This window comes from Emydura macquarii, unplaced genomic scaffold (assembly GCF_026122565.2).
Source record: "Emydura macquarii macquarii isolate MOO-44397 ecotype Brisbane River unplaced genomic scaffold, CSIRO-AGI_Emac_v2 contig_2768, whole genome shotgun sequence".
Classification (NCBI taxonomy): Eukaryota; Metazoa; Chordata; order Testudines; family Chelidae; genus Emydura; species Emydura macquarii.
In genome coordinates, this window is record NW_027132905.1 from 5,049,205 (window position 1) to 5,071,579 (window position 22,375).

Sequence of the window (22,375 nt, forward strand, 5' to 3'; positions counted from 1 at the left end):
CTTCCTCCTTCACCCCGGTGCCGGTGCCGCTCCCTCCCCCTCAGCCCTGCCCGCCCCGGCCCGAGCCCGCCCCGCTCCCCCTCAGGCGCGGCGGCCGCCCCGCTCAGGCCGGCCCGAAGCCCCGACTCCCCATTGTTAGCTGCCCGGCCGCCATCTTGAAATTGCTTTTCCCCTTAAGAGCCGAGCTCAGAATAAATAGGCGGGGCTTCCTGGGTGATGTCTGACGTCACGGGTACGTCGCGCGTCGCGGGAGATGATGGACAATTTGTCAAGCCCACCGGCTCGCCGGAACGGGGAGCTATAGGCGGGGCCTACTGACGCTACTGAAGGGGGCGGTGACCCTCATCGCCTTTAAAAGGCATCCCTGAGGAAGAGGCGGGAGCGGCTGGGAAACAGCCAATGAGCACTAAGGAGCGGGGCTGTATGTGATTGACAGCTCGGACCCGCATTCTACAGGCCGTCGGGGGAGGGGGCAGCAAGGGAAATCCCCGCCCCGGCCTGCTTGGTGCACTATTAAAGACGGGTCACAGCAGAACCAGGTTTAACAACAATGGAGCCTGGCAGAGGAAGGCGATGGTGTGTCAGGAAATGATACAGGGGGCGAGAAAAGGAAACAGACCTAGACTTTTGTAAGGCCTCAGCCCTAGCTTAACAAATGAGTGGAGGATACAGTGAAGGTGGTACACATTAAAGGGAATAAAACTGGCTCAGGGCTTGGTTTCACCCTGGCACTGTAAACAGGAACTCTCGCCCCAGATGGCCCCCCCCACAGGTGTGAGCCTGGGGGGTTCCCAGGACCCATGCTATACCCCACACTAGCAGTGATCTGGAACAAAAAACAATCAGTGAGAAATTGGCAGGTAACTCTCCTGGGGGGAGAAATAATAAGAAAGGAAGAGGCAACCTGAGATCACCGACAGTAGTGAGAGGTAGGTGTAAGTAAACATCTATTTTTACACAGAAGAACATAAATAGATACAGCTACAGCCAAAGAATGTAGGCCATACTTACAGGATGGAGAACTCAAGTGCAGAAAGTACTAATTGAAAATGGTAGGGGAGGGGGGGATATGAGGAGGAGAATGGGTGTGATGGGGCATAATCAACAGAACATGAACTCCCATTGAAATACTGAGCCTAAACAGGCTAATGTGATCCTTGGATGCATAAACAGGGACTATAGCATTAAAGGTGGGGATCCAATGCCAAACCCATTCTAAAGTAAGCTGCTAGTCAGACAAACCGAATACAACTGGATGTTCTGTAAGACTGAGTATTTAAATATCTAGTTACTGATTCTCTATAAAGGTAAGGACTTATATTAAATTTAACATTAATATTTGTTTAAAAACTACTTACAGAAGCTCCAACAACTTGATATACTTTATCAACAGCACCACTACGCTGAAGTGGCAAGAATAGAAGCAATAGACCAATGTAAAATAAACTGATTAAGCCTAAAGGGAAGAAAATTCTTGGCTCACAAGACAGCAGCAAGCACTACTTTTAGATTTTTGATGGCCATGCAGGATAGACAGCTCAGGTTCTTCTAAACAGTAATGAACAAAGTCTCCAAGTAGAGGGTATGGCACTTATTGTGCAAGATTAAGTGAATGGCTCCCTTTCCACACAGCCAGCTGAAGTTTAGACATTTGAACTTGCTACAATAACTAAACACTGGGGGAAGTATAGTCTTGAAGAGGGTATTAGACAGCCCAACTAAAGAGAATCAAGAGGCAAAAGAGTTCGTCACTCATGTCATGCTCTCTTCATCCAGTGAAGAATATTTCCTGTACACAGTGGCTTTAAGGTCACTTGACAATTTAGTCTCTTCTAATCTAATAAATTTGGGGACTCACTTACCCGTAACTGGAGGTTGTTTGAGATGTGTGGTCCCTATCTGTAGTCCACTGATGGTTTACAGGTGCACACTATGCGTCCAGAGCCAGAGAATTTAAAAGTAGTAATGTCCATTGGTCCCTTCATGCATCCTAAACTTGCTACATGGTTTCATCCAAGGTGATAAAGGGTGGAGCAGACTGACCACGTCTCCAGTTCCTTCTCCATCGCAAATCAACAGATCCGCAGCAGATTGGAAGGAGGACGGGAAGTGGAATACAGGTAAGGACCACACATCTCGAAGCACTTTCAGTTACAGGTAAGTAACCTCTTCAAGAGATGGTCCCTATTGTATTCCACTGAGGGCAACTAGCAAACAGTAACTAAATCAGAGGAGTTTGCAAGGCTGTAGATGGGAGAGATAAGCAAAGGACAGCAGCACCAAAGGAGGCCTCCACCACTAAGTCCTGCACCAAGGTGTAATGGGTAGCAAATGTGTGAACCAAACTCCCTGTGGCCACTCTACAGATATCCTGAAGCGGCATATTGTGGAGAGAGGCCATGGTCAAAGCCTGGGCTCTCATTGAGCGGGCCCACACCCCTGAAGGTGGCTGTAGGCCAGATAATTGATAAGAATGTAATGCATCCCGAAATCCACTTAGAGGATTTGTCACGTGGAAATTGCCTGTCCCTTAAGTCTTTCGTCTATTACAACAAACATTTTGCGGGATCTCCTGATCCGTTTCATCCTCTGTATGCAGAAGGCTACGGTCCAATGGACATCTAGGGAATGGAGTCTCCATTGCTTTTTCAAAGCATGAGGTTTCAAGGAAACAGTTCAGTGGATAGGTTGATTAACATGAAGTTAGGAGATGACTTTTGCAGAAATTTGGGATGCAGACATAAGGATACTTTATCCACACAGAAAGTTGTGAAAGGAGGGCCTGCCCTCATGGCCCTGAGGTTGCCAACCCTCTTCACTGATACGATAGCCACCAGAAAGGCAACTTTCATGGAAAGGAGAGGCAGTGAACACAAACACCAGCAACTCAAAAGGGGGTTTTGTTAACACAGATAGGACCAGGTTGAGATCCCTTTGGAAAGCAATGGATTATACAAGTGGGGAAGTTCTAATGAGGCCCTTCCAAAAAATCTACCAGACAACGACGAAAGGCATCAATTACTGCTACTTTGCTGGCCTTTGATAGAACTAAGAGCAAGACCAAATACCTTCAAGGACAAGTAGGAGGAGAAACCCCGCTACATCTGGGGGAAGTCCTTTGCGTTCTGCCCAGGAGTCGAAGCATGTCCATTTGGCTCAGTAGCTAAGTCTAGTGGAGTCTTTCCTACTGCTGAAAAAGATATTTCGTATTTTCTGTTTGAGAAAATGTCCATCCACATAGTATGCTCAGAAGTGAAGCACCCATGGATCGGGATGCTGCTGCTGCTGTGTCAGTAGATTGGGGAGAGCAGAGAAGGGAATTGGGGGATGTGCAGACATGTGAAGGAGATTGGGAAACCAAAATTGTCTGGGCCAGTGAAGGGCTATCAGGATGACTGTCATTTTGTCCCGTTTGATCTTGTGTAGTACCCAAGGTAGGCACAGAAGTGAAGGGAAGGCATGATTGAATTAATCCAACCAGGGGAGGATGAGGGCATTGCCCTGAGAGTGGTGCCCCAGATCCTCTCTTGAGGAACATAAGCTGCATTTTCTGTTTTCCGAGGACACAAAGAAGTCTCTAATCAGAATTCTGCATTTGTTGAAGATGTCCCATAGTACATCGTTGTGGAGTTCCCACTCATGGTCGATCATGCACCATCTGCTGAACAAGTCTACAGTCACATTCAGTGCCACTAGAAGATTAGCGGCAGACAAGATTATCTTCTGACCACTGCTTCTGAGCACACTGGTGATCTTGTGCCCTCTTGTTTGTTGATGTGGCATACAGTCTTGGTATGGCATGACAATGAATACGGTGGGAACAAATGTGAGGGAGAAAGAAAGGCATGCTTTTCTTACGGCTCAGAGCTCCAGAATATTGGTGTTTCCAAGGAGTTCTTGTTCCCTAAGTCATGTGTCCGTCCATATGGGCTTCCCAGCCTAGAAGGGAGATGTTGGTGATTATAGTGCTTTCCAAGAAGAGGGGCAGAAAGGGAATGCCTACATAGACCTGATGAGGTTCCCTCCACCACTGGAAGTATGAGAGTATCTTGGGGAGGAACTGTGGGCCTGAGCTCAATGGTATGATGAATTGGTGAGTAAACCTTCTGGTGTCACATCTGGAAGCAGCAAAGGTGAAGATGAGCAAAGACTGATGTACGTGTACAAGGCCATGTGACCCAGGAAAGAGGGCAAGTCCTGACTGTGACCGACGGATTGTTGGTTACACGAGTTATGAGTTCTTGCAAAATCTGAAACCTGTCCCCTGGTATGTAGGCTCGAACTGTGAGAGTTGAAGGTGGCCCCTATGAAGTCTAGGCATTGTGTAGATTTTAAAGGTTCACTTTTCAGTTTTGAGACTGACTTCTAGGGAAGAAAGGAGGCCCAGCAACAGAGGTTGAGGCCTGAGTTTCTTGTCTGGACTGTGCCACCAGGAGCCAGTCATCAAAATACACGAATACAAGGATCTCAGAACATCTATTGTGAGCTGCCAACACCAGGAAAGCCTTAGTGAACACACTGGGAGTTATGGTGAATCCAAAAGGGGAAAACTTGGTACTGGAAATGTTGTGAGCTGACCATAAACCTCAGGAACAGTTGGTAGGCCAGATGAACATTATGTTAAAGTAGGCATCCTGCATATCAACAGCCGTAAGCCACATGCCTTTCTCTAATGAGGAGATGATCGCGGCTAGTGTTACCATCTGCAACCTTGGCTTTTGGATGAACCGATAGTCTTCTCAAAGGTTCAGGATAGCCAAGAAAAGGGGCGGGTGGAAGCATATCAGAAAGTAAGTTGAATAGAACCCTGTTACTCAATATTCCAGAGGGACATGCTCCATTGCTCCTCTCTGTAATAAGGAACGTACTTCTTGGGTGAAGATGCTGTTGTGAGATTGGTCTCTGGAGAGGGATCAGGATTGGGGCTGTGGATGAGGTAGAGTGCTGAACTTGATCATTTAGGACCCATTTGTCCATTGTCATAGTACTCCAGGTTGGAAAGAAGAATGCTAGATGACTCCCAAAAGGGGTTGGGGTGCTCATATGGCAGTAGGCATTGTAGCTGACAGTTTTCTAGAGTTCAGAAATATCGTTTCCGTGGTGGTTGCACCTTCTAGGATCACCCTTACAGTCTTCCTCCTCCCAGAGCAATCTGAGTTTTCTGATGCTTGTGTGGCAATTCATATGGCCTCTGATGGAAGGACTGCATGGTCCTGTAGCATTGTGTAGGTGGTGGAACTAGTGCCTCAGTGCAGGCGTGTAAATACCCAGGGAATGCAGAATAGTTCTGGAATCCTTGAGGGTGTGGAGAGAATAGTCTGATTTTTTTAGTTAAAAAGATGGAATTAATCGAAAGGGAGATCTTCAATGGTATTCTGTATCTCTCTGGGGAAACTGGAGGTGTACAGCCATGATTCCTGCTATATAACTATACCTGTGGTCATGGATTGCAAAGAAGCATCTGCTGCTTCAGTCAGCTGCAGATGCAAAGTCCTCACCACCAGTTTACCCTCTTCTGTAATCACTTGAAGTAGGTATACACATGGCTGGCATGTGCCAAACTGTCCTGGCCAGCTTGAGTATAATGTCATTGATGGGTAGCCCTACTCTACCCGGTACCAATGAATGATGTCCAGGAGCTGGTGCTGGGTATCCCTCCTCCAGTGGGATGCAAAGCCCTCTGTCCCCTCTTTAGGGGATCCTGAAATTGGCGGAAGTAGTCAGGGGGTGAAGGGAACACTGAAGCAAGTGCTGCAACTGGAGAAGAAAACTGAAACCTCTCCTGCTCTGTCAGTACCATTGGAACTGGGCTGTGTGGTTATTCCTCTATCATCCATTCCAAGTATCTGCTGGAAGGCACAAGGAAGAGGGAAATTGGAGAAGTCTCCATTGCTGAAGATGCAGGTTCCGATGGCAGTAATAGTAGCCAAGGTCCTCAATATGGCCAGCATGACTGATCCAGAGGGTGTTGAGGAGGACCCCATGGTGGGGTAAACCAGTTGCTCAGAGGCAGCTGCAGCTGAGGAGAATACCACCATGTAAGGAGGCTTCCTGTAGTACTCCTGATAGCAGTATGTGATGGACAGAGCCTGTCCCTTATCTGAAGATGACAGGTTCCATAGGCAGTACAGTTGGAAGCATGTGGATCACTGGAGCAGGTGGTGAATGATAAGCCAAGCGTGGCATGTCTATAGAAGGAGGTAAAATTTCCCTAGAAGTGGAAGGTCCAGACAGGTATGGAGAGATTGGGTCTCCCAGTGCAAATACATCCTGGGGTTCTGGTGCCCTCCCCAGTCTCCCAGGAGCTAAGGGCTCTCTCTCTATACTCGGTACCAGCACAAGAACAGTGGACTTCCCCGCAGCTGAAAGGGCTCATCTTTCAGGGTGCTAATGCTGTCGGCAGTTCTATCCCTGGTAGTAGCAGATCCAGCCTCTTGTGAGGCCTCTTCTCATGCTTTGAGGCTTGGCATGTGCTCCCTCACCATGACTGAAAGTGGAAGGAGCATTTCTATGCTTGGTCTTGGAGGAAATCTTACCACCATGCTTATGATCATGCTTCCCTGCCTCCTGAGTAAGCCCCAACATAGGATCCATAGCAGTGGTACTGTCAGTATCAGACTCTTGGCCATCTCAGGCCACTGTAACAGGAAGTTCCCTAGCCTAGATCCAAGGCCTCATGGGCAAATTCCATGTAGGGCTGTCAATCGCAGTTAACTCAAGTGATTAACACAAAACAAATGAACTAGATTTTAAAAACTAGTTGTGATTAATCAGTTTTAATCTCTGCACTCAAAAATAAAACCATGTAAAACTTCAGAGCCCACAAGTCTACTCAGTCCTACTTCTTGTTCAGCTAGTCAGTAAGACAAACAAGTTTGTTTACATTTATAGGAGATAATGCTGCCCACTTCTTAATTACAATGTCACCTGAAAGTGAGAACAGGCATTTGCATGGCACTGTTGTAGGTGGCGTTGCAAGGTACTTGTGTGTCAGATATGCTAAACATTCACATGCCCCTTCATGCTTTGACCATTCCAGAGGACATGCTTCCATGCTGATGGCACTTGTTAAAATAATGCATTAATTAAATTTACGACTGAACTCAATTTGAGGGAGAATTGTATGTCTCCTGCTCTGTGGCTTTACCTGCATTCTGCCATATATTTCATGTTATGGCAGTCTCGTATGACGACCCAGCATACCTTGTTTGATTTAAGAAAGCTTTCACTGCAGATCAGACAAACTGCCAAGAAGGTACCAATATAAGATTTCTAAAGATAGCTACAGCATTTGACTGAAGATTTAAGAATCTGAAGTGTCCTTCAAAATCAGAGGGACAGGGTGTGGAATGTGTCATCAGAAGTCTTAAGAGCAATACTCCAATGCGGAAACTCCAGAACCCAAACCACCAAAAAAGAAAATCAACTTTCTGTTGGTGCCATCTGACTCAGATGATGAAAATGAATGTGCGTCAGTCTGCACTGCTTTGGATCATTATCGAGCAGAACTTGTCATCAATATGGAAGCATATCCTCTGGAATAGTGATGGAAGTCTGAAGGGACATATGAATATTTAGCACATCTGGCACACAAGTACCTTGTAACACTGCCTACAACAGTGCCATACAAATGCCTGTTCTCACTTTCAGATGACATTGTAATTAAGAAATGGGCAGCATTATCTCCTGTAAATGTAAAACAAACTTGTTTGTCTTAGTGACTGGCTGAACAAGGACGACAGAGCGGACTTGTGGCCTCTGAAGTTTTATATGGTTTTATTTTTGAGTACAGTTATGTAAAAATGTTCTGTTTGTAAGTCGCATTTTCACAATAAAGAGATTGTACTACAGTACTTGTAGGAGGTGAAATGAAAAAATTGTTTTTACAGTGCAAATATTTGTAATAAAAAAGTGAGCACTGTACACTGTATTCTGTGTTGTGATTTAAGTAAGTGTATTTGAAAATGTAGAAAACATCCAAAAATATTTAAATAAATGGTATTCTATTATTTAGTAGTGTAATTAAAACTGCAATTAATCTCAACTTTTTTTTAAAAAGTTTAAAAGCCCTACTTCCATGAGATGTTTCTTTAGGCAGCGAGTCTGACCTTCTTGGGTACGGCTTGGCAAGGACTGGGAGATATTGCACCTGGATGCAATGTGGCCCTCTCCCAAGCAGTAAAGGCAGCATTGGTGTTCAATGCTGACCAAGAAGGAACATGGGTAGGAGTCACAAATTTTAAAGTCAGGGGTCTTCAGCATAGTCCTGTACCCATACCCGGGTACAGAGACAAAATACAGGCCCCTAAACTAGCTATTCTACTCTAAAACTATTAGCAACTACCTAAAAACTAACAATCCGTTAAACAAAAAACCCCTAAAGTTTAGAAAGGGCATCACAAGCAAATGGACACAAATCGTTCCAATCCAGACCATGCGACGGTGAGAAGAAACTGGAGATGTAGTCAGTCCACCTCATCCATCATCATCTCAGACAAAACCATAAGGTGAGTTCAAGGCACATGCGCAAACCAACACACATTACTAGTTCCAAATTCTCTGGTTCCAGATGCATAGTGCACACGCTTAGACCCTCAGTGGAATATAATAGGAACCATCACTCAAAGAACCATAGATATGAAGGAACAATATTGATGCCTTAAAAGTCAACTCAGTTGTAAGGCGTTATTAGTTTGTGTAGAAGAAATACACAAGTACAGCAGGTTAAATGTATGTGCAGCAAGGTAGAGAGGAGATTCTGCCACTCTCTAAACCGCCAAGATTGGAATAGTCCAAACCCCAGGCTTATAAAAATGGAATGAGACTGTAAGCTTTAGCTATTAAAGAGCAACATCAGTCTACTAGTGGAGTTAAGTAATATGGCTGGAACATCAAATGCATGGCACAAGGGGCCTACCAGTATTTAACAGATTTCTAGAGATACCCAGTCCTTGGATTCAGTATATTAGCTAGCTTTAAACTAACAATATACACACCGAAGGAGCTTGGGATTTTATTTTTACCATCTTAAAAGGGTTAATTTACTGACTTTTTATATGTCAGAATTCACATCTTTTAGCAATGAAGGCGCAACCTTTAAAGCAGAGATGGCAGATATTATAGACTGCTTCTGTCCTAGAGTTAGAGCATAAATAAAATGTGTTTATTTAAAAAAAAGCAAGATGGGATCATGAAAGTAAACTACTCCTATGCTAAAAATGGTTAAACAAATCCAAAGCTTTTAGGCCCATTATAGCTACTGGCTCCCTGATGACACTACATTTACTGGCATCTCTAATCAGACTGTGGGCCTATAATAAATCTCATCTGGCATTCCACTCCAATACCTCTTTCTCCAGGTGTCTTGTAGCACCCGCTGAAGGCACCCTGGCCCTTTCCTTGGTTGTTAGAGTAACCATTAAGCAAGGCTGCAGCTTCCCTTCACCTCAATACTGAAATTCCAGAGATAAGTCTTTGGCTAAAAAATAGCTAATTAGACAAAGAAAGCTGTATAGGTTTAAGTTTCTTTATTAATCAGAGTAAACTTACATTTATAACTTATCCAATATATTTATATATGCATACTGCATCTACAATTATCCTTTTCACACAAACAGACAGGACTTTTTGGTGAGAGAAGTCACAGTTCTTATTTAGCAACACTTGAGGATTTTGCTTTTGAAACCATTTATGGAGGCAATACTGGCATTTAGAGATAAGTACATGTGGGGAACGCAGAGGGGTGCTGAAAAACTGGTCACTAGCACCATGTTTGCTGCCATAGGCTCAGTGGAGCCATGTGTAGAGGAGATAGAACTCATTTACCAATAATGAATATTTGTAAGATTACCCTCTTCATCCTAGAGATCCAAATCTTAGACATTGTCAATGCATTTTACAATCCACATTCACAGGTTCTGTTAACTCACTGGATAAGCAAACACTTGGAAAAGCCAGTTTACATCTCACTTATAGTCTACTAAGAAAATGTCAGTAAGTTTGCTATGTTTCCTTTACCTCTTTTCACTGATCGCAATCTAAGGTAACTTTCTTCAGCATCTCCAAAATACTCTGTTATTTCAGATATTAAAACTGTCAAGTAAACAGTCTTCTACTCACATCCACGGTTGAGTATTTTGGATCTGTAGAACCAGTTATCTAACACAACATTTCTTCACTGAAGGTGAAAGAATTCAGGTTTTACTATAATAAAGACCAAAGACCAACCTTTACAAGACTAGGAGTATAGCATCCTTCCAAGAAATGGCAGGTCTACTGCACTCAGGAGTGCAGTGGCAAGTGAAACTGCCTTCCACTTACTAAAATACAGACTTCTTTCCAAGTAATTTTAGAGTTACTAACTGTTCAAGTCAGAGATGGGAGACAACTGGAGCTTCAGATATTCAGGAAATCCTATTAGCCCTAATAAATGTATTCTCCCTTTACTTGGAAATGGATAGCTAACAATAACAACCCTTTTAACAAGACTGGCATCATATCTTTTTATCTATTCAAAAGAGGCTTGCAGTTAACACTGGAGGCAGAAATAGATGCTATGACAAAAATCTTTAAAAATGAAGTTTTTTATCCACTGTGGAGATTCACCATTTATTGTAGTCACTATTCAAAAATTACATTATGGTACCAAAGAAAGCCATCACATGCAAACAAGAGACCCTTTCAAAGAGGTCCAGTAGAAGCAGAAAGATTTGTACACTCAGCTTTAATGCCATTTAATAGCTGATGTCTGAAAAGCATTTCAAAATTTCATCTAGTAGTATTTTGGAAGAGAGTGCATGTGTGTAGGAAAAAGGTACTGGAAGTTAAGGCAATTTGTACATGAAGATAAAAAAACAGCATTAACTAGAGTGCATTAAAAAAGGTTTGTAATTCGTGCCCGAGATGGTAGCTGACCACCAGAGGCCATCTATGAAGGGGCAAACCTATCTATACCTATTTTATCTGGGAGGGACTAAGTCATGAATAGTGCTGCTTCTCTATAAAAGCAAATCTTGAGAACCAAGAACGACTACATTTAAAGCAGTGCCTATGAACCATGACAGCTTCCATCACCAAGGCAGAAGCTATTTTGGAGGGGGTAAGGTGCAATGTTTAAAAGGTGTTTGAAGAGATATGTCTGGTTTCTACAAGTAAATGATTCTAAACAAAAGTTTAAACTTACCATGTTCTATTTGCATACTACAGAGAGGTCAAGCAATCCTGCTATGCATTTATAGTCACTGGTATTTCAACAAAACAACGCATCTCTTGGTTAAGGACAGGCAGCCAGAGTTTTTGTTTTTCTTAGTTTTTTTAAACAGACAATGGTAAAATGGTTTTAAAAAACTGGGGCAGTGTTTTTTTCCTAGAATTGTTCTTCCCCTTCTACTCTACCCTAACCAAAAATACAAATGGAACACAGGAGTGTTTCTATTCAGTGCAAGGAGAGCCATTTAGGACATTTAAAGTTATTCTGAACAGAGAGGGCAAAATGCTAGTCTATGTAGACATTAACATTAGTGTGCCAAAATGTATCGGAGTTTACCCTCTTAGAGGTAGGCTCTAGTGATCGTCATTTGCATTCCACAAAAGAACAAACAAAAGTTTAGAACAACAGTATAGTATACTAGACATGACATTTTTAAAAAATTTATTTAGCTGGATTTGGAACCCCCTATATTCACAATATAATTTAGAATGCAATGGTTACATGGAGAGCAGATGAAAGAGTCAAATGGTTACATATACCAGGTACGTTATTCTACATGCTCCTTCCCCATCTACAAATACACAGACATCTTTGCTTCTGATATGAATCTTTAGGTAAACTTGTCTGTTCTTTGCCCCCCTTCCTGTCTCTGTGCAGGAGTTTGCCTACAGTGGTAACAATAAGGAGATAAGGGACACTAGTGTTTGAATCCTGGAAAGCAAGTCTAGCTTAACACACAAAAAACCACCCCCCCCCAAAAAAAAAAACACACACCTAAAAAGTTTGACAGTGAGCCAAGCATAAAGTAATTTTCAGCAATGGAGGCCAACTTACACTCTGAAGCAGCTGCACAGTAGCAGAAAAAGCTGAGGTCGCTGCCCTATCGAGAAGAGCTGAAGAACTAAAGAAATCAGACATCCAGCCTCTGAGAGGCTTGCAAGGCTAAGTACCATAGTAAAACCTACCCCCACTACCTTATGCCAATTGTGAACACTTAACTGGGCAGGCAACAGCCATGGGTAACATGCTTATTTCATGGCCTACCTATGCTTCTCCCTCAACTAGTAAATGAAAGGGCTTTTTTGGGAATATTAATACATTTTAGTTATATAGTTTCTTTACATGGACTTGAACTTCCTTCCCACCCCAACACAATCTCTGTATTTAAGAGCATTACAAAAAAAGGAAAAGGTCAATGTAGCCACTCTGACAACTCTGCTTTAACATGATGACCAAATTTAAGGGATACACCGGCACTGCCATGTTTAGGAATTTCCATGTTTATAAAAAAAATAAAATTATAAAAACTGCATTTCATCAACTAGCATTTTTCTAGATTTGTTATTTTTCATTGATTAATACATTAAATTAAGCTAAGGTTGAGAGACTGGTAAAGTCCTACCAATCTATTTAAAAATAAAAGGTTAGTTTTGTTACATTCCAAAATCCACATCCCATTACATTAAATGCATCTTTCTACAGGAATTATGTTCTTTTTAAACAGATGATTGCAAATATTTTACTGCTAGACACTCAGTTACATTGGATAGTGTGACTGGAACCTGTGGATGGTGAAGTCTTGAGGTTTGTCTGAGTTTCAGCATAAAGGTGTCCAAGGTCCTCTCCCAGAACCACGTTGGGGGAAAAAATAATCAGATCAAGTTCTTATGATTTTTTCAATCTATTCACACTTTCTTCCTCCTGCAGTATATTAAAAAAGACATTTTTAAGTGAAAATGTCCAAAAAAGTTGTCTTCCCTTTGATTTTGCTATTAAGGTTAGAAAATACTCTGAAGTTAATCTACAAATTAACAGTTGTAACCTACTGCAATAACCTGTCAGAAAGAGCCCCCTTCCCTTCTGCACAGTCCCATCAGGGCCTTGCTCTCCCAATCATGCTGCTCCAGTGGGGGCATGGCCCCCACATGGGGGGAAGAGGGGTACACTTTGCCAGCCCAGGTGGGCATGTGTGTAGAAGGCCTGTGTTACACATTTGTACTGGGCCCGAAAAATTTAGGCTTGGGCCCTGCCCCCACCCACAGTTTGGGAACCTCTTCTATTTTGATTATAAGAGCTTTACACACTTTACCTACATTCTTATATCCTGCCCACCACTGTAGTAGTGCAGTGACTAAGCAAGTGTCCCTCTTATGATTTTTCCAATCTTTCAGGCATCATATCTCATTAGAACCCATTTAACTACAGAAACTAGTATTGATCAGGGACACGGGGGTTCTCTCCTGTACCAACAGGAAAGACCAGAGGGGCATACAAACCTGACAATTGTTACATAACAGCCTTTGAAGGTCCTGGTTATCCCCTTTCCTCCATTTTCATGTGTTTAGTATCAAGATCTTATATTAGCACTGCCTCAATCTGCAAAGTATCCACCAGAATTTAAATACCATGGACTGAGTTGTTAAGACTATTTTTGTCACATGCCAGAGGAGTTGGGATCATGTGTTTTAAAATTTGCCTCATTTTTTTTTTTTTTTTTTTTTTTTTTTTTTTTTTTTTTTTTTAAAAAAGCTATGTAATCTTTAAACCACAGAAGCGGGCCACCTACAGGATTATTACTTCTACTCAGAGAGCACCAAAGTGTTTTACCTCTGATGTGGGTTTTTCATCTTCTTCCTCCTCTTCCTCTTCTTCCTCCTCCTCCTCCTCTTCTTGACTAGCATTTCCTACATCAGCATCACTCTTTTGCTTCTCTTCTAAACAAGAGAAATCAAGAATTTGGTTTTTGTTTTGTTTTCTAGGGAGCAATGATTCACCTTCAGTTCTCCATTGGCTTCAGTTTAGGTCTACCATTACTATGGTCATCATCACTTTCTACATAAAAGAGTAAACCAATTCCAGATTTCCCACCCCATTTCAAAAAGCCTCCATTATGCTTACCCAGCTTGTCTTCATTTACTTCCTCTTCCTCCTCCTCCCCCTTGTCTTTTTCCTCCTCTTTCTCTTCCTCCTCATTCACATCAGGTTGAGGAGCATCAGTCTTTTTGTACTCTGCAGCGGTTGGCTGTTTCTAGAATTTGTCAGAGGAGTTTTACAATAAACAACTGCCCATTTCAGGTTCACACACTGAACACCATTTTGACTTATTTCTAGATATTTCAGAAGGAAATTCATACCTTTCCAGAACAGCAGAAGAGGACAACAAGGAACACAGGTAGAGCCACAGTTAGAATGTAGACTACCCACAGCCAGGGACGTTCTTCGGCAGCTGCCATCATCTGGCCCACAACACCAGGCTAGAAGACAAATTGAATTTTGAAGGTTTGTGTATTTAGTTCTCTCACTCCTATATGCAGCAAAGATTTATGGTTACCCACGGAGACTTGTAACTGCCTCCAGTCATACCAAGTAGGGACAGCCTCATAATATATATAGAATTAGTCTGCATTGCAAAAGCTAATTATTTGCATTATTGTGGCACACAGAAGCCCTAATCATGAACCAGCACAACACTGTGCTTGGCACTGTTCAAACTGATGGTCCCTGCCCCAAGCTTCATTCTTCTACGAATGATTTTAGCCTTCTGAAGTCAGAAAAACGTTGAACAATATTTTTGGTTAGATTGTGCAAAACATGCAACACTAAGCTAGGAGGATGGCCATTTGTCACAGGCATGATTAAAAAGTTATGCTTTCAATAGAAGAGAGACAGGAAAAAAAAGTCCAGAGTTAGATGAAACCCCTCCCCCCACAACCAAAAATTTTTTTATTTATTTATTTATTTTATTTCTTTTTAAAAAGGAGTTACAAAAACACATTACATTTAAACAGGAAAAATCCGTAAGAGATACTTATGTAGCCAGGTTTTGGTAGAGCAGATTTACATCTTTAAATTTGAAAGCTTTTATCTGTTCATATTTGAAAAGTTATCTTAAAACAAGGGCTAGAAGCAGTTTTTTTGTAAGAGTGAAAGCTAAAGGAGCTTCATAGATGTCTACTAAGTAGCACAGAAGGGGAACAGAAGCTCTTCTAGACAAGCAACGGATACCATTTTTTATGGTTAAGATCAGAAACGTACAAAAATAAGCTTCTACTCACCTCAGCAGCACCATCCGCAGCCTTTTTTAGACCCCACCCATCATTGGCCCAATCCTCTGCCACCACTCGGTCTGTACAGATGATAAAGTTGTCAAAGAAGATGTCAGAGGTCATTGACCATAGCTCAAGGCCCACAGCAGTGAAGGGAGTCATTCTGAAAGGTTCTAGATCTTCAAAGAAATCTGGATTTGGGATCTTCCTGGGCTTCCAGATACCCTGGAGAAGATAAAGAAAACTCAGCATCATGCACATGCAAAATCTGTCTTTTATTCATCAGAGCCCCAGCTAGGCTGGAAAATTTGGGAGAGGGAAAAAAAGTTCATTTCCCATGCACCGGTATCAACAAAAGTTGTGTTACTGATTGCAAGAGTGAGTTTAGATTAATCTTTATTATGTAAAGAAGAGGTTTACAAATCCAAGTACAAATCTTCTAAATCTATTTCCAAGGAAAAGTTCCCCACTCCCCCACCACCACCATTTAAAGATTATCCTGCTGCAGCGGTTTTGAGCTTATCCATGAAAGCCAAAAAATGAGGCTAGTATTGTGGGGGTGTGTTTGTTTATTAAGGGGAATAAAAGGTAAACTTATCCTCTTGGAGTGCACATAACCTCATTTCTTCTGGTTTGCATTCTTGGCTATGGCACTAGTTCACTGAGACTATGAGAAATCTCTCATCTTTGTGTATTGCTTAGTACACTGGTATACCCTGAGAGGAAGTAATGTTCTGATTCTGAGACTGGCTAGCAAGTTACATAGAAGCATGAAACCTACCTGGTAGTTGGGGTTATCAATCATCGGAGGCTTCCATTTGCCTTTGTAATTGGGATTGTCACTCATAGGTCGTTGCCATGTACCACAGCCAGGGGCTGACTCACATTTGGGATTTGCAATCTGAGGTGCCTCCCACTCTCCATCCATATCCTCATCCCTGGAAAAGCAAACTCATTAGGCAAAGAGATTGTTCCTCTATTTTTTTAAAACCCAGGTCTGCCTCCTTACTACTTCGACATTGTAAAATGGGGATGATACTTTACTTTGTGAAAGTACTGAGATCTATGGATGGAAAGCATGATAAGAGCTAAGCATTAGTAGTATGTTTTAAGAGTAAAGTTATTGGTATTATAACCACAACCTAAGAGCCTCAGTCATGGACCAAGATGCCATTGTACCAGAACAAAATGATCCTGCCCCACAGAGACCACAGAAGGATACAGATGGGAGCACAAGGAAACCAGACACTGGCTTTCTATTCTTGCTCTCAGACCTGTGTTTTACTCCAGCACGAAACACCTTCCCCTACCAGTTTATATCTAGTCCAGGATAGTTCAAGTGTCCTATTATATTCCTGAAACCCAGTCAGTGCTTTTGGGTAGCACAGTGAGCATCTGATAAACTGACCCAGAGAGAAATTACTACTTTCATGCAAGATGAATAAAGGAAGCCTAGTGACAGTCAGCATACCAGTCCTCTGGTTTCTCTGCATCAGGGTCTGCTACATATTCTGGCTCATCATCCAGCCAACCTTCTGGCTTCACAGCATCATCATCTGGAATCTTTGCAGGAGCATCCTCATCCCTTGGGAAAGATATACAAAGTTGCTAGGTGACTAGCCAACAAAATGGCAGATGAAATTCCATGTTGGTAATGCAAAGTAACGCACACTGGAAAATATAACCCCAACTACACATACATAATGATGAGGTCCTAATTAGCTGTTACCACTCAAGAAAAATCTTAGGAGTCATCATGGATAGTTTTCTGAAAACATCTGCTCAATGTACAGCGGCTGTCAAAAAGCTAACAATGTTAGGAACCATTAGGGAAGAGATGGATAAAACAAATCTATAATACTACTATATAAATCCATGATATGCCTATACCTTAATACTACATGCAGTTCTGATTGCCCCATCTCAAAAAAAGAATTGGAAAAAGGTACAGAGAAGGGCAACAACAAGTGATTACAGCTATGGAACAGCTTCTATATGAGCAGAGATTAAAAAGACAGTTCATCTTACAAAAAAGAGACCGGGTGGGAGGGGCTAGGATATAGGTCTATAAAATCATGAATGGTGTGGAGAAAGTAAATAAGCAAGTGTTATTTACCCCTTCTCAAACACAAGAACCAGGAGTCACCCAATTAAATTAACAGGAAGCAGGTTTAAAACAAAAACCTAAAGTCGTTTTCTTCATACAACACACAGTCAGCCTGTAGAACTCATTGCCAGGGGATGTTGTGAAGGCCAAAAGTGTAACAGGTTTCAAAAAAGAATCGGATACATTCATGGAGGATAGGTCACAGGGACCCCATGCTCTTGATGTCCCTAAACCTCTGACAGCCAGTAGATGGAACTGGATGACAGAGACGGATCTTTCAATAACTGCCCTGTTCTGTTCGTTATCTTTGAAGCATTTGGCAAAGCCACTGTTTGAAGACAGAATACTAGTCTAGATGGACCTCTGCTCTGACCCAGCACGGCTACTCATTTTCTTAACTATCAGTCTCCCAAGGACTATCTGGATTGAAGGTGTCAGATTTTGAACTGGTCATTTAATCCCCATCACAAGAGTCTTTTGGCCAAAATAAGCTTCAGGTATCCATCATTTTAAGTGTTCAAGCACTTCATCCCATGTTTGATCAGTTATCAAATGAAGCACATCTATGGCTAAGCAAGGAACTTTACGTAAAGTTACCTGGCTTGCAAATATTAGTTAGTGCTCAACTTCATTCTGACACTCATTCAAATGCAAGGGCACGGAACCACTATCTGCAGTTACCACCAAACAGATGCTATGGTTAGGCTTGGAAAGATTCAATTTTTACAGATAAATGTCAGTAAACAATCTATTTCACCGTACACAGACAAAAAAATATTTCCATCAATCAAAACTTACAGCTAGACAAAGAAAAATGCTGTTTCAGAACTTAGTTTGATTCATGACTATTTACTTCGTATATTTTGACAATGTGCGTTTTAGTGGTTATAAAGCACTGACAGGAGACAGATTCAAAAAATTATATAAATTGTCTGACCCTCAATTCCTCACAACTATGAACACAAATAAAAATAGGAAGGCTTAAAAATTATCCATCCAAATCATAAAAAAGAAATAGTTTTAGACCAGCACTAGGTTACCTAGCAACAGCTTCCCCTAATATCACCATCCAAGTTACTCACCAGTCTTCTGGTTTAACGGCATCTGGATCTGGGATCTTGGGCCTCTCATCCCAGTCCTCTGGTTTCTGGTCATCTGGGTCCTCAATCTCTCGGGGTGGATTCACAGCAGGAGTCATATCATTTAGGAGATTCCCACTATTCACCACAGTCTGATCAACCAGGATTTCAAAATTATTATCAGGATTCAAGACTGGAAAAACAGGAATAGAAAGGGAGAAAGTCAATGGAGCCTTTTTGGCTAATGGAAGGAGAAAATTGATCCTAGAGAATCTCATTGGCCCTTTCTACTCTGTCACCCTCTCCCAAACCTCAAACTAGAACAATCATCCTTCTAGCTGAAGTTACCGCCACAGCCAAACAAATGTCAAAAGGGGCTGCTAAGGGAAAAGAGATTACCTATCTACACAAGAATAAAGATCTTTGTCTTAACCTACTTATGGAGAGTCTTATTGTGGGTACCCAACAGGCTTTAGTATTATATAGGCCCCCAAAAATCAATTATGTCTGGAAAAAGTTCTGTCCCCCACCCCCACTCACCTGTGACACTACTTGTAAAGACAAGAACCTAGAATAGGGAGATTTATTAGGTCCCTCCTCCCCCAACAGAGAGAGTCAGTCTTTGCCACTTCTATTTTCTTAAGGGAAAGGACAGGAACTCCTTATTTACTTGAAAAGTAACTCTGGAAAAAACCTGCACTGCCCTTAATCGTGTGCTCTGCTCTGTATACATTCATGGTCCCATCTCTGACCTTTTATGAAATTTATTTAAAAAAGGTGTTTTACTCCTTTTAGCCTTGCAGAGGTACCACAGGTAAAACTAGCAGAACTGTGGATTCTATTCTGCCTCATCCATAAACAGAATTGTTTAGAAAGTTCCCAGCTATTGCTGTCAAGGGAGGGGGGGGAAGGTGACAGGACATAAATGGACATCTTTATTACTGGCAATAAAACATGAAGTCAGACCAACCCAGTTTCAATCTGGACCAGCAATTAGAGTGTCCTTTTATATTTACATTTATCATGTTTGATAAAGAAATAGACACCACAACACACTGGACCCTTCTATGCCCTTTTTAAAATGTCACTTTTCAGACTAGATCCCACACCTGCCCATATCACTGTCATGCACACATTGTTTAGCAAGCTCTCCCTTCAGTTAAATCAGCCTCAGAGCACAGCTTAAGTTCTATTCTGAAGAAAGAAGCAATGCAGCCAAACAAGACTCACTGTTTCATCTTGAAACCAGTGAGAGAGCAGCTCAGTATTTCTATACTGCTTTTGTTCATGGAATCAGGAGTCTTGTGTAGTTACTAGCACTATACAGGTTATGGGAAAGCCCTCGCTCTGGCAGCAAAAGATCTAGAAAAGCTGATTCTCAAGGAGAATATCTGGTAGTGCAGTTGTAGCAGTCAGAGTGAAGCAAGTTTCAAAGCTGATAGCTGCATAGCAGAGGGTAGTAGATCCAAGCTAAGAGTGTAAGATCTTAGCAGGATTCAGTATTCATATGGTCAACAAGAACGTTCAGAATTAGGATAATAGGACTAAGAACTAAACCAAGAATTCTGAAGGGTTAACTCCCTTATACTTCAGGGCATAAGCCAGCCTTTGACAGATGGGTGTTCAGAAGATCTTTCCCTAGAAAATGTTATTCCTACTGCAGGGCTTCTTGAACATTCCTCTTCAGCCTCTGATAGCCACTGCTATCAACAGGCTATTGAACCACAATCACCGATCTTATCTAGCATGGCAATTCTTATGCTCCTATCATTGTTTTAACCAGGAGTGTGATCAGTTTTCACTCTCCAATGCATTTTCCCTGTCTGACTATCAGCTCCAAAAACCATCACCTCTGAAAACTCCATGGAACAGCCAGCGAAAATGAAAGCCAATAAAAATTACTAGTATTGAAACAGTTGCTTGCAAAAGGAGGGCTTCTACCATTTTGTCCCAGGGAGATGCAGCATGGTCATTTTCCCTGGAGTTTAGCGCCTTCTGTCCCAAGAAGTTAAAGAATGGATAGGAACATGCTACTAGATAGCATGTAAGATCCCAAGTCAGTAACTGAATGCATATAAATTAAGATATTTAAGACCATATCTGGAAAGCCAATTCTCCTTTACCTACCAAGTTCAGAGTCCCATGTTTTCCCTGCCAGAGTTAAAACTCAAAAGCAGTGCATGCTCCTTGATGAGATTTCTTGCACAGAAAAACAGAAGAAAGGAAGAACAACATGTTTTAGTTGTATGACGTCTACATATATATATATACACACACACAGATACATTCAGTTACTGTTTAGGACTCCTTTCCATTTCTCTTGCACTAAAAAACAAACCAATCATTCACCCATGACCTTCTTTGAAATCTGCACATTTTCTTGAAACACTCCCCAAGTTTAAAGTTACTTTACCCAGAGTATAGAGGTGGGTCTTCTTATCAGTAAAGTAGGTCTTCAGATCTGCATCTGGACGCTTTGCATGCTTCTCTTCGTATTTGCCAGTTTTGGGGTTCTTGTGCCGAAAGATGAAGTGTAATTTATAATCTTCTCCACATTTATCAGGACCAAACATGATTGTGTAGGGAGTTTTGTCATGGAACTTATCCTTTAAAGAGAACAGTTGGAGTACGTCATTGGAGAGTTCGGGTTTAGAAAAGACAGTGCTCACCGCAAATGTTCTTAACTTATTAAGCAGCATGATTCTATTTGGGATTAAAACCGGCAATAGATGGTTGATACTGTAACAGAAATTTTAAATGGAAGAGGCCAATTAGGACAGTCTAAATCCATCTTCCTACTAGTGCATTGCTGGTCCCTGTATTTTCCATCATCTTGTCCAGACGTCTTTATTTTCCCCATACTAGTAGAAGGGAGCTTTCAAGAGTGACAGTAAGATTAAAAACCTCAAGCCATTAAATAGTGCCTAATTGGGGGCACAGGCTGCATATGTAAAATAACCTGTTAGATTAGCCAGACATCAATTAAAAAAAATTCCAGATCACAGAAATGCCACAATGCAAAAGTTTTGTTTTTGTTTTTAAAAACAAACCGATTCTCAACAGCCATTACCAGCACTGAAAGAAACTGAAATTTTTACTGTGCATTTGACATTGTTGTCTAGTCAGTCTGTTTCCCTTGTACATTCAGTTTCCCTGTCTGGGTGGTTCTCTCTCACAAGAGAGGGACATAAGAAGCATTAACAGAGTAAACTTGACTCAAGAGCCACAAATAATACCAAGCATAAGGCTGATGTATTATATGAAGCTTTAAGAATTAACTGGATGTCCATTAACACTATCCCTTTAACAAAAATCATTGCAAGCAAGTTTGTCTACCCCCAATTACACTATTCGGCCATTCAGTTCATAAAGAACTGAAGAAGTGATTGTACAATCACTAAGTGGTCTTTCACATCCTAAAGGGCATATCCTAGTCAGATATGATCTATATCAATAGAGATTCTGACAAAACAGTGAAGGGGAAGAAAAGTAGAGACAACACAACAGTTTTGACTTCTACTTCCCTGGGGAAAGCCTACTGAAAACTGGAGGGCTTTGATTTAAAAAAAAAAAAATCTAGTAGCCACAGTACATGAAATTCTCCCCATTTTCTTTCATATGCTACTGGAATAGTGGTCCATGGGCCAGGTACAAAATGTGTTTAGTCCAAGACATTTACTGCACCTAGCGCATCTAACTAGCCCATCTTGCAAGCACAAAGCCTCTAATACTTCAGACATTAATCTCCTTACAAGCAGATTGAAGTGTAAGAAGTCTGATGCAGGAAAATTATACGACTAGGATCATCTTAGATTATTTGTCTTTGCAGCCCCTCCTTAGAATTCACTTCAGAAGACAACTGCCTAATTCCAGTCAGTTTCCCTCTGCATGAAGAGTACAGTTTAATTGTGGAACAGCTAAAGGGAACTTTACA

At 41.7% G+C, this 22,375-nt stretch overlaps 1 protein-coding gene across 1 annotated transcript in view; it reads right to left on the reverse strand.

Annotated features, from left to right (window-relative positions):
- Positions 1-9,512: 9,512 nt before the first annotated feature.
- The window catches only part of CANX (calnexin), a 30,734-nt gene continuing 17,871 nt past the window's right edge, over positions 9,513-22,375 (reverse strand). Inside the window, exons 7-15 of the mRNA XM_067567178.1 lie at positions 20,855-21,047; positions 18,445-18,634; positions 16,727-16,840; positions 16,037-16,193; positions 15,265-15,480; positions 14,344-14,463; positions 14,108-14,237; positions 13,817-13,923; positions 9,513-12,910 (exon numbers count right to left, since the gene is read on the reverse strand). Coding sequence (XP_067423279.1) covers positions 12,875-12,910; positions 13,817-13,923; positions 14,108-14,237; positions 14,344-14,463; positions 15,265-15,480; positions 16,037-16,193; positions 16,727-16,840; positions 18,445-18,634; positions 20,855-21,047 — 1,263 coding nt within the window. The 3' untranslated portion in view covers positions 9,513-12,874. The remainder of the gene's footprint in view (positions 12,911-13,816; positions 13,924-14,107; positions 14,238-14,343; positions 14,464-15,264; positions 15,481-16,036; positions 16,194-16,726; positions 16,841-18,444; positions 18,635-20,854; positions 21,048-22,375) is intronic.